General features: G+C 49.7%; 1 protein-coding gene across 1 annotated transcript; it reads right to left on the reverse strand.

Moving 5' to 3' along the window:
* Window positions 1–856: 856 nt before the first annotated feature.
* On the reverse strand, window positions 857–1,615 carry LOC142007610 (olfactory receptor 52B2-like). Its single transcript, XM_074984296.1, has one exon. It carries the CDS (start codon window positions 1,613–1,615, stop codon window positions 857–859), a length of 759 nt encoding a protein of 252 aa, XP_074840397.1.
* Between the last annotated feature and the right edge of the window lie 10,864 nt (window positions 1,616–12,479).

Genomic DNA, 12,479 nt, shown 5'->3' on the forward strand with positions numbered 1-12,479 from the left:
ACTACCGCGGCTCACTGCCACGCGGCTCGTCCAGATGGGATTCCTTTTCAAAAGGAACCCACCAACTTTGAAATCCCCTTATTCCAATCAGCAGATAAGAATAAGGGGATTTTGAATTTCCCAGGACCCCAGTCTGGACCCCAGACTGGACCCCAGTCTGGACAAGCCGCACAGCAGCGAGCCGTGGTAATTCTGAAGTGCTGCGGCCGCTGGCATGCTAATGAGGAGCTGAATATGCATTTCAGTGTCTCATTAGGAACATACGAAATGGACATTTGCATGTCCATTTCAAAGATTTCGGCGAGTGTAGACACGACCTAAAAGAGGTGAGGGGATGTCAGAAAGAGGTGTGACAAACTCAGTCCGATTCCTGGGCCTCATGCTCCTATTCAGTCCACTTGGAACACTTAAGGGCCCAGTTAAGGAAGGATTCCAAAAGACATCCTGTATGGTGAGCTAGCCTCTGGCAAAAGACCTCCCGGATGCCCCCAGTTGTGCTGCAAAGATGTCTGCAAGACAGACTTCAGAGAGGTAGACATTGAGCTGGACAACTGGGAAGAACTAGCAGATGACCGCAGCAGATGGAGGCAGGGGTTACACAAGGGCCTTCAGAAGGGCGAGATGAAGATCAGACAGCTAGCAGAGGAGAAGCAAGCACACAGAAAGAACAATAAGGACTTGCCAGACACCCACTACATCTGCAAGAGATGCAGCAAGGACTGTCACTCTCGTGTGGGTCTTCATAGTCACAACAGACGCTGTAAATGAAGTCCTCAATTGAAACTTTAAAGGGCGCGATCCATAGTCTAAGCAGACTGAAGGATGCCTACTACTACTACTACTACTACTATTGTGATCACAATCTGCTGATGTATTTGCTTTTTCTATCACGAAGCACTTTGGTTTTGACTCCATAAATTATAGGGTTGAGCATGGGGGGGACAAACACGTAGAAGTTGCCCAAGATGACATGTACAGGGGGAGCGATGCCCTGACCAAATCGGTGTGAAACAGTGGAGAACAGGCCACAGCTTTGATACATGAGCACCACACAGAGGTGGGATGTGCAAGTGTTGAGGGCTTTGTGGTGCACTTTCTTGGAAGAGATTCTGAGGACGGCCCTGAAGATCAGACAATAGGACAGGACAATGAGTGACAGGTCTAATCCAATTAGAAAAATATTGAGCACCAAGCCATAAATCCTGTAGCCTGTGAGGTCCCCACATGAAATCTTTGCCACAGCTATAGGTTCACAGTACGTGTGGGGGATAATGCGGGTGCCACAGAATGGCAGCCTGCTCAGTAGCACAGGCAGGGGCAGTGTGCACAGAAGCCCTCTCATTAAACCCACTAACCCCATTTTAGTTATTCGTGCATTGGAGAGGATGGTGGCGTATCTCAGAGGGCTGCATATGGCGATGTAACGATCAAAGGCCATCGCCACAAGAACTGCTGAGTATGTAATAGAAACCGTGGTAAGAAAGATAATCTGGGTGACGCAGCCCGCAAGAGTAATGGTGTTCAAGTTGAACCAGAATATGCACAGTGCCTTTGGGATGACAGATGAAGACAGGACAATGTCCGTGAGCGCCAGCATGCAGAGCAGCAGGTACATGGGCTTGTGCAGGGTCTGCTCTTTCCCAACAACAAACAGAACCAGGGCATTTCCCAACAGGCAGATAAAGTAACACAAAGCAAAAGGGGGGGAAATCCAGCCATGGGCATCTTCCAGGCCAGGAATGCCTGTGAGGATGAATGTTGGTGCATCACAGAGGTTGAGGTTCAAAGCGACCATGAGGTGGTCAATGTGTCAATGGGGCTCAGATATTCTTTTGGTGCCTGTGAAGAAACAGAAGCACAGCAAAGGACAGAATCTGAGAAGAGCCCTGGGATGTGGGGGAGGGTGATGGAGTATCAGACAGAAGATACAATGCTACAAGATCAGTCAGACCCCGATTCACCTGCCAGCCAAGGGTCGGGGCCCAGCCCACGCAGGTATATCCTGCAGGGGAATGCCTGGCTCAGAAGTTCATTGTGTGAGGAGGACTTTAGCTTCTTGATCACAGGATGCTGTTGAAGGAAGAATTGCTAAGCAGAGATGGGTCACCCTAAGGAGGAAGGGGAAGAGCATATTAGGATGCAGAAGGGGTAACCTAGTGAGGTGCGTCTTGCAGGTAAACCTAAAACATGGAGACCTGTGACATAGGTCAAAATGGAGGGAAGGAGTGATTACTAGTTGAAGTAGCAGGGATAAAGAAAGACAAGAAGACTTTGTTGGGAGGAAAATAAAATCAGATTCTTACTTCGTTTGTATAAATGTGAAATGTGTGAGGAAGAAGGAGAAAGAACTTGAAATACTAGTAAACACAGGTATGACATACTTGGCATGAGAGAGTGTTGGGATAATATGAATGACTGGGGTATTGGTGTAGAAGGATAGAACTTGCTTGTGAAGCACAAGAAGAGAAAAATGGAAGCAGATTTTAAGTACTTGGATGGAGGTCGAGATGGACATTGGAGATGGATTTGTTGAGAGTCTCAATGTCAGGAGAAAATGTGACAAAACAAGGTTGTTTTGATGGGGGGGATCTAATACAGAGCACCTTACAAAGAAGAAGAGGTGGATGAGGCTTATTTCTAACAACAAATAAAACCATCCACAACACAAAACTTGAGGATGGAGTCTTCAGCTATCTGGACATGTGTTGGGAAAAATAGCAGAGCAAGGCAACGATTATTCAATGAGATCTTGGAAAGTATTGGAAATGACTTTTTTTATAGATTAAGAAGGCAGAAAATGTTAGTAGTGGGCAGATGTTGTAGACTTAATTTTTAACAAATGGGGAGGAACTGCCTTAAAAATTGAATGAAGAAGGCAGCTTGAATGAAAGTGATAATGATATTATAGTGTTTATGATTCTAAGGAATGGTTGAAGGGTTAGCTGAAAAATATAGACAATGGATTTGAAGAAGACAGACTTTATCAAACTCAGAGCCTTTCCAGGTAAGGCCCTATGGAAAGCAAGTACAGGAAACCCCTGAATTACTCAGATGTTGTGTTTCTGCAGCCCCTGGGTAACATGAATTTTCATGCAAGTCAGGGGCAGATGGAAACCAGGCTGCTGTCTGCCTCCTGGCTCTCCTACGCTTGCAGGACCTGGGAAACAGGGAGCAGCCTGGTTCCCATCTCCCCACTGCTTGTTGCTGTGGGACACAGGAAACTGACCAGTTGGTCAGTTTCCCTGGTTCCGCAAGTGGTGGGGAGCTTGGGACCAGGCAGCAGACTAGCTCCCAACTCCCCTCTGCTTGCAGAGTCGGGAAACTGAACAAGAGAGCAACTTGGGAAAATGTCTGGCTCCAAGGAGTGGAGGGAAGCTGGGAGCCGGGCTTGATTGTGTGTATCTCGAGGGTTTACTGGATAAGGAAACAGAATAGAAGACACTGAAGGCATTGACAGCAGATTTTCAAAGAGACATTATTTTGGGTAGAAAAACAAACTCTTCCACTATGCAGGAGTAGCATTATAGAAGGGATCACACTGACTTAACCAGGAGATTGTGAATGATGTAAAAATCAAAAAGGAACCTACAAAAAGTGGAAACCAAGTTAAATGACAAAGGATGGATACAAACAATTACAATAATATATACAGGGGGCTAAGGAAAAAAGAGAGCTCTAATTAATTAGTGACATAAAGGACAACAGGAAAACAAATATTTTAGAAGAAAAAGGAAGGCAAAAGACAAGTAAATTTCTTCACCTTACAAAGAGGGGAAAATAACATCAGAAAATGGAGCAATGCCAGAGGTGCTCGATGTCTTCTTTGTTTTTCATTTCTCTAAGAAGTTTGCTGGTGATTCAGACCTAATATCACCAGTTCTGGAGAAAATGAGGTAGGTTCAGAAGCTGAAGTGGGAAAAGAACACGCTAAAAATGACATTAACAAATTTGATGTCTTCAAGTGACTAGGGCCTGCTAAATGCACCCTGCAATACACAAGGAAATCACTGAGGAGGTATCTGAGCCATTCGCTGTCTTCTTCGAAATTTCTTGGGATACAGGAACGATTTCAGATGACTAGAAAAGGACGAATATAGAACCCATCGATCAATCCTGGGGGAATTCTGCAATTTGACTGTGGTTCCAAATGCAACAATTGCAGAATTCCCCAAGTACTAATTTGTAAAAAAGTGACCTAAGCAGAAGCCAGGAAAGTACAGAACAGTGTAGCCTGGTTCAAGGATTCCCACTTACTACTCTGAGGGTGGGCAGATTCCTTCCCCAAGATCAGGCCCATTTAAGATTGTACCACAATTATTTCTATGATTGTGAACCCCAGTGTGCACAGGTGCAACATGTACACAACAGGAATCCTTTTTTTTAACAAGTAAATAATAGTTGATGTTTTATGCCCTATACTCTCCCTTACATTTCATTTCAAGTTCTACATAACTTATGAATTGCTTAAGTTGATCTTTGCCATAGTTTATAGGTTTCAAGCCTCATGTTAAATCCTAAAGTCAGTTTCTGATGGGGTACAAACCTCTAGGTACCTTGCAGTACTCCTGAATATAAACATGGCAGAATAACATGCAAAGCAGGGCAAATAATTAAGATAAACTGGACGGTGGGTCTATGCCATGAAAGCACATCACCTAATTAATGATTTTCTTCATCTTGAAAGTGCTACATGACTTCTGGGTTTTTTGTTGGGCTACATCAGTCATCTTAACATCTATGGCAAGAAATATAATGGGGGAATCATTCAGGGATCAATTTATAAACATCTGCACTCTAGTAAGGTGATAAGTAACAGTTTGGAAGGATTTAGTGAAGAACAAATCCTGTCAAGTCAGCCTCATAGATTTCTTTCAGAGGATAACAAACCACTTGAATAAGTTGGTGTTAGATGTGGTATTCCACCCTTTAATAAAGCATCTGAAACATTCTTGAATGATGTTCTTTGATCTGGTTTGTGTCTTTTCTTGGAGCACCCCAGTCAGGGATGGGGAGTGTCTGAATATAAAGTCTTTAGCTTTGTCACAGATAAGAGATATCAACACATCTTTCAATTACACAGACTTCCCCATACCAGTCTGGTTGTCCTTCTAGCCCCAGCCCTCCGTCTGGATATACAAATCTGTTTCAGGGTAGATTGTTCACCGGGCTTGTCTTGGTGTCCTTTCTCTAATCATTCTCAGTATAGTCCTCAGGGGTTCTCAGAAGAGTCCTTGCCTTCTCAAGCCTCTAACTGCAGTCTCTAGTGCAGGCCAGCTCTCCACTATGAACAAGACAAACTATGTACAGGGGAAATCTAACTGATAAATATATATACATTATAAAAATAGGGATAACATGAAAGGGGAAGACAAGGAATGGGAGAACTATTTACATGGGGGGGTAGAGATCAGCATAGTAACGGGTCAAATATACAAACTATTTACAACAAAATAACAATAAACTGGGCTGAATATATACAAAGGGGGGGGCAATCCAGGTCCCCACACCCCTACATTCCAGCACTGGGGGTGGGTAGCTGGGATCCCCGCCTCAGCCACAGCCCTGGCCGAGGCTGGCTGAGAGCCGGGCGGACCGGGAGATACGGCCCGCGAGTGTCAGCTAGCCCCAGGTCCCCCTCAGCGGAATGGCCTTCGGTGGTGGGTGGCGACAGCGGATGGTGCAGCGGCTGGAGCAGCAGGTGGAGCAGCAGGTAGAGCAGGCAGGGCGGGCTCTGTAGCGTCTGGTGCAGCCTGGGGGCCAGGGAGTCCGCGATGTGGTTGACGGTCTGCATGTAGGCGCCCCATGCCTCCTGGCACCAGGCCAGCACCCACTCCTGGAGCTGGAGGCGGCGTTCCTCCACGCGCAGCCGCTGCTCGGCGACCTCCAGCTGCCGACGGTGGAGGGCCAGCAACTGGGGGTCCGTCGCCGTTGGCTGCTGGTGCTGGGTCCGCCGTCTTCCCCGCCGTGGGGCCGGTTGGTCCTCCGCCGAGGGCGTGGCCTGGAGTGATGGCCCTGGAGGGCTTTCCGGGACCACTGACGCCTCGCCGGAGCTCTCCGGTCCTTCTGATGGTGCAGCTGCGGAACACAGGAGTGGGGGAAGAAAAGTGGAGACAGGCGTTAGTGTGGGCCCCGAGCCATGGCCCTTGTCCCCCCACCCCTGTGCTGAAGGTTCCCCATCCCCGTCCCCGGGAGATGCTGCTGTGGTGGGGGTCGGGGGTCCCCCTGCACTGCACCCCGTCCGCTGGCAGGAGTGACTCTCACTCAGCAGGTACAACAGAAGGTTTATTAGGCAACAGATGCCCAGTTTCTCCCAGAAGCGACAGTACGGCAGTCAGAGACGGTCCTTCCAACCCATGCTGGGAAGAAGACCCCGAGGGGGGCCCCTCTTGAGTGTAGCTTTCCCCCTCCTCAGGCTGGCTGCCTTCTACGTCTCCCTTCCCCTAGCCTCTAACTGCCGCCCCCGATTCAAAGCCAGCTCGGCTCCTCCCTCCTCTTTGTTCAGGGCAGGGGTGTTACCTGCCAGTTGTAGCCCCAGGATCATTCTTAGCCACTGGGAACTAGTCAGCTTGTTTCTCATATGTAGCCTGAGCCTCACATTTGCACTCCCCCCACTCTATCACATGCTGCTGCTGCTGATGGGTGTCCCACCCCCTGCCCCTGGGGGACCCTAGAGGTTCCGCTCCCCCCAGCCCCAGGGATGTCGTGCTGGGGGGGGCAGGGGCTGATGCACTCTTCTGAGGGACATGCCACTGCTGTCCTGGGGGCCATGGTCATCTGGGCATGTGGAGGGCCCTGGTCATACCTATTACCCCCACCACTCAACCCCGGGGGTGTCCACCGGTGGGGGTGGTACATACCTGACGGTCCACTCCCACGGTCGGGGAACACCCGGGGGGTGGACGCCTGGCTGGAGCTCCTGGATGGGAGGATGATGTGGAGGCCGACGTCACTGGAGAAGGAGTCCCTCTCCTCCTGCTCTGGTGCCCTGGGGGTGGGCTCCTGGGGGGGCCCCCGGGGTGCGGAACTTGCCTCTGGGGCAGACTCCACCTCCGGGGCCTGCTGGAGCTCCTTGGCCGAGTTATCAAGAGTGGCCAGGGGGGAGGAGGTATGCCAGGGGCCCAGGAGGTCCCTGAGCTCTCCGTAAAATGGGCAAGTGATGGGGGCAGCCCCAGATAGGCCGGCCGCACCCCGGGCCTGGGCGTAACCCTGCCGCAGCTCCTTCACTTTACTCCGGACATGATCTGGAGTGCGAGCAGGGTGACCCTGGGCGGCCAGGCCCTCGGCCAGCCGAGCGAACGCATCCATGTTCCGCCTCTTGTTCCCCATTACCTGGAGCACCTCCTCCTCGCTCCAGAGCCACAGCAGGTCACGAAGCTCAGCCTCCATCCAGGAGGGGCCCCGCTGCCGCTTCCCCACCTGGCTGCTGGGCTGGGAGCCCTGGCTCCCCTTGGGGGGGGTCCCCTGGGGGTGCTGGGGGGGCTGCCGTGCAGCCATCGCAGCTGGGTGGGTGTCTCTAGCTGGCTGAGGGACGTGCCGGCTGGCTGCGTGTCTGGGCTGCCGCCTGCACATTCTCTCAGTATCCTGCACAGGAAGGGAGGGGGTGGGGAGCTTTAAGGGGCCGTTCCACGCAGCCACCATCGAGCTCAGGGGCTGGAGAGAGCGTCTCTCAACCCCTCAGCTGATGGCCGTCATGGAGGACCCTGCAATTTCTATGTTGCGGGACACGCAATAACTACATGTTCCCTACTTCGACGTTGAACGTCGAAGTAGGGCGCTATTCCCATCCCCTCATGGGGTTAGCGACTTCGACATCTCGCCGCCTAACGTCGATGTTAACTTCAAAATAGCGCCCAACACGTGTAGCCGTGACAGGCGCTATTTCGAAGTTGGTGCTGCTACTTCGAAGTAGCGTGTACGTGTAGACGTGGCTAAAGAGAGCCAGGAGGATATGTAGCCTTTTGGGACTTACAGCAACAAACTGATTCAGGGCAAAATACAGGCAGTGAGTATTCTCACTGCACTTTGAACCAGGTTACATAACATTGTTAGTGACCACAGGAGTCCTGTGGCACATGGAAGGTGAACTGATTTATTTGGGCAAAAGTTTTCCTGAGGAAAGACCCTCTGTGTCAGATGCTTCTGACAAAGTGGGTCTTTGCCCATGAGATTTAGGCCAGCATACATCTGCTGCTTTTTAATGTGCCACAGGAATCCTCATTACTTTTGCAGACACAAAATAGCACTGCTCCCCCTCCAATAGTTATAATGATATTAGTCCTGTATTACATATTACTTGGGTTTTCTTTTGGCTGTTTCCACAGTGTGAGTTACCATTAATCCACATACATGTAAAATAACTCTGTCCTACTTGGCATTCTACCATCTGGGACGCTTAAATAAACAGCATTTTAACCATAAGTAAATTTTAATTGTGTTTTCTATAAGTATAGTGTCATGAATATGATTACAAATAACTATACCATATGTAGTGCAAGTTTGCAGGGAATAATATTACAGTCGTTGGTAAATAAAGTACTGTGCATACCTTTTCTTTATTTCTTCATAGTGAATCTTGTTTGTCTTTCACGTTATACATTGCTTGGTACACCTCTCTATTACCTAGACTATTTGGATACCCAGCAAACTCCTGGTCCTGGGGCTGCTGAATTTGAAAGAGCTTAACTGTACCTGGCAATTGGGTGTTCAATGTGAATTTGATTTTTCTTACTTTGTTGAGAATATGGATGTATCCTGCTGGGGCTTGTCCCTTCCTTAAAAATAATGAAAACTAATCTGCACTAGGTATCCAATCAAACAGCCATTTAGTCCTTGACATGAAGACTTCTGTGTTATCTTGTCAAGCCCAGATTTATAAACCTTTCGAGATAGAGAATCCACCCCCACTCTAGACAACACATTCCAGTGCTTCACCAGCCTCCTGTTGAAGGAGTTTTTCCTGATTTCCAACCTACTTCTCTCGTTCCATAAAATAAGACCATTGCTCCTTTTACTGCTATCTATCACCACTGAGAACAATTTCTCTCCATCCTTTTTAGAGCTCCCCTTCAGGAAGTTGATGGCTGCTATTAAATCTCCACTCAGTTTTCTCTTTTGTAAACCAAATAAGCCCAAATCCCTCAGCCTCTCCTTATAGGTCATGTGATCCAGCCCCTTATTCATTTTTGTTGCCCTCTGCTGAACCTGCTCCAGCACATCCTCATCTTTTGTATACTTGGGGGCCCAAAACTGGACACAATATTGCTGATGTGGCCTCACCAGTGCCGAACAGAGGAGAATAACTGCTTCTCAGGAGTTGCTTACTTTGATCCTCCTAATGCACCCTAATATGCCATTAGCCTTCTTGGCTACAAGGGCACACGGTTTAGTCATATCCAGCCTTTCATTCACATAACCCCTAGGTCCCTTCCTGCTGTACTGCTGCTTAGCCAGTCAGTCCCCAGCCTATAACAATGCTTGAGATTCTTCAATCCCAAGTGCAGGACTCCACACTTCTTCTTGTTCAAATACATCAGTTTTCTTTTGGCCCAATCCTCCAATTTATCCAGGTCCCTCTGGATCCTATCTCTACCACCCTGCAATATGTCTGCCTCTTCCCCTAGCTTAGTGTTATCTGCAGACTTCTGAGGGTGCAATCCAGTCCGTCATCCATGTAATTAAAAAAGATGTTGGACAACACCGCCCCCAGGACTGAGTCTTGAGGGACTCTGCTTCAAACCGACTGCAATCCAGATATTGAGCCATCGACCACTACCCGTTGGGCCTGACCATCAAGCCAGCTTTCTATCCATCTTATAGTCCATGGTTCCAATCCATACTTCCTCAACGTAAGGGCAAGAATTTTGTGGGAGACTGTATCAAAAGCTTTGGCGAAGTAAAGGTATATCACAGATTGGTCAGGCAGGACTTGCCCTTGGTGAATCCATGTTGACTACTCTTGATCACTTTCCCCTCTTCCAAGTGCTCCAAAATGGATTCCTCGAGGATCCATTATTTTCCGAGGGATTGAGGTAAGGCTGACTGATCTATAGTTCCCTGGATTGTCCTTCTTTCCATTTTTAAGATGGGCACAACATTCATCAAATGCAAACGGCCATTTTGAAGTTTTCTAATGAAGCGCTGAAATGTATATTCAGCGCCTAATTAGAATGTGAGTGGCTGCGGCACTTTGAAATTGACACGGCTTGCCGCCATGCGGCTCGTCCAGATGGAGCTCCTTTTTGAAAGGACCCCAGCAACTTTGAAATCCCCTTATTTCTATGAGCAGATCGGAATAAGGGGATTTCAAAGTTCCAGGGTTCCTTTCGAAAAGGAGCCCTGTCTGGACAAGCCACATGACGGCGAGATGAGTCAATTTCAAAGTGCCGTGGCCGCCCGCATTCTAATGAGGTGTTGAATATGTATTTCAGCACTTCATTAGTAAACTTCAAAATGGCCATTTGTATGGCCATTTCGAAGTTTTTGGCTCATGTAGACATAGCCTAAGAGTCTTCAAAGGTAACGGCCAAAGGCTCGGCAATGACGTCTGACAATTCCCTCAGTACCCTTGGATGAATTAAAGCTAGGTTCATACATTTGTGTACCTCTACTTTGTCTAGATAGGTCTTAATTTGTTCCATCCCCACTGATGGCTTCCCTCTACCTTCCCATACTGCATTGGTTAGCACAGTAGTGTGGGAGCTGTCCTTATCCGTGAAGACTGAGGCAAAAAAAGCATTGAGTACTTCAGCTTTTCCTTCATCATTCTTCATTTGGTTACCTCTTTCATCCAGTAATGGTCCCAAACGTTCCCTGATAAACCTCTTATTGTTAGCATGCCTATAGAAACACTTTTTGCTACCCTTCACATCCCTTTCCAGCTGCAGTTCCAATTCTGCTTTCACTTTCCTGAGTTCGGCCAGGCATTCTCCAGCCCTAGATTCTCCTTTGTCAGTTTTCCATGTGTCCGTTTCTTATACACATCCTTTTTGAGTTTAAGCTGACTAAGGATTTCCCTGTTAAGCTAAGCTGTTTACTTACCATTTTTTGATTTCTTGCTATGTAGCAGGATGGTTTCTTCCTGTGCCTTCAGTAAGACTTCTTTAAAATGCTGCCAGTTCTCTTGAACTCTTTTCTCCTTCATTTCCCAAGGGATCCTGCCTATCAGTTCTCTCAGGGAGTCAATATAGGATAAAATTCTGAAGTAGGCCATGATATTTTCTAAGAACTACTCCTCTTTTTTGGCAGCAAGGCGAGATCGGCTAGCCTGCATGACTGGATGAGGGGGTGGGAGTGGGGGCAGCAGGGGGGGCTAAAGTGGGAGTAGGAGTATGAACAAGAGGGGGGTCAGGAGGTGGGGCTTTTTCAGGTGGCGGTGGGGTAGGGGCGAGGTGCCAGTGCGTCCAACAGAGGGCACCAGTGAGGTGGAAGGGTCGGCATCGGGGTTTTCGATACCGGGGGTGGGCAGGGTATGGGGAGAACACAAATCCCTCCAGGCTATCCAGGGGCAGGACAGCTACAGCCAGGATGTGATCCTCAGCTGGGGCGGGGGGGGTGGTCGCACCCTGCGACGTCCCGGAACAAGGGAGGATAATGGTTGGGGGATCACTGGCAGGTGGGGAGAGAGAAGGTGAGGGGGGCGGCTGGGTGTGGGCGGCTGGCCCACAGGCCTCTAGCAGCAGACCTTCAATGTCCAGGGCAGACAGGATAAGGCCTAGGTCTGGGCAGCAGTTGGAGGGGTGTCAGAGGAGGGCACGGGCTCAGGACAGGCCCCCTCTGCCCCTTTGGGCTCAGGCTCTGGGACAGGAGGGGCAGTATCCTCCATTGCCACCACGGCGGCCTCAGTCACCCCTGGCGGATGGTCAGTTGCCGGGGGTTCAGCAGGTGGCTCAGGGCTGGCGGTGCTCTTTAACGCCTTGCGCGGCACATCCACCCCTTTCTCTGACAGTGTGGAGTGCCGGGCGCGTGCGCTTCTTTTTTTGCACTTCCCCCTTACTAATACCCAGTCCTCCAAAGAGGTGGGCTCAGCGGTAGAGGAGAAAGGACCAGGAGATAGAGGCAATGAGGAGGGAGGGAAGGAGAAAGAGGACGGGACAGCGAGGGAAAGGGATGGCCCGCCCTGGGGTGGGCCCTGTCCGGGTCCTGCCACCGGCCCTGCCTCCTTCTCCTCCACAGACCCGGCTTCAATGCCCGCTCAGGCGCCGGTGCCTGCTTCTTCTTGCCCCTCACCATGCGCCTGGGCATCCTCCAATGCTCAAGAAGCGATGGTTCCGTCTGGGGCAGGAAGAGGAGGGGCGGTCCCAGGGCCTGCCATGGTCAGGGCATCGCCAGTCGTGTGGCTGGTGCCCACCGTGTTGGTGGGGGGCCCAGGCTCCTCTTCTTCATGCTAGGCCAGGGGTCAATCCCTCCGGACATACCCCATCGCCTGGCACATGAAGCACCGGGCCTTCCCGATGGTATAGTATACCCAGTACTGGGCCCCT

This window comes from Carettochelys insculpta, chromosome 1 (assembly GCF_033958435.1).
Source record: "Carettochelys insculpta isolate YL-2023 chromosome 1, ASM3395843v1, whole genome shotgun sequence".
In the NCBI taxonomy this organism is placed as follows: domain Eukaryota; kingdom Metazoa; phylum Chordata; order Testudines; family Carettochelyidae; genus Carettochelys; species Carettochelys insculpta.

Bases quoted from the DNA above. Each gene is read 5' to 3' on its own strand.
- LOC142007610 (XM_074984296.1), bottom strand. From the start codon at position 1,615: ATGTACCTGCTGCTCTGCATGCTGGCGCTCACGGACATTGTCCTGTCT.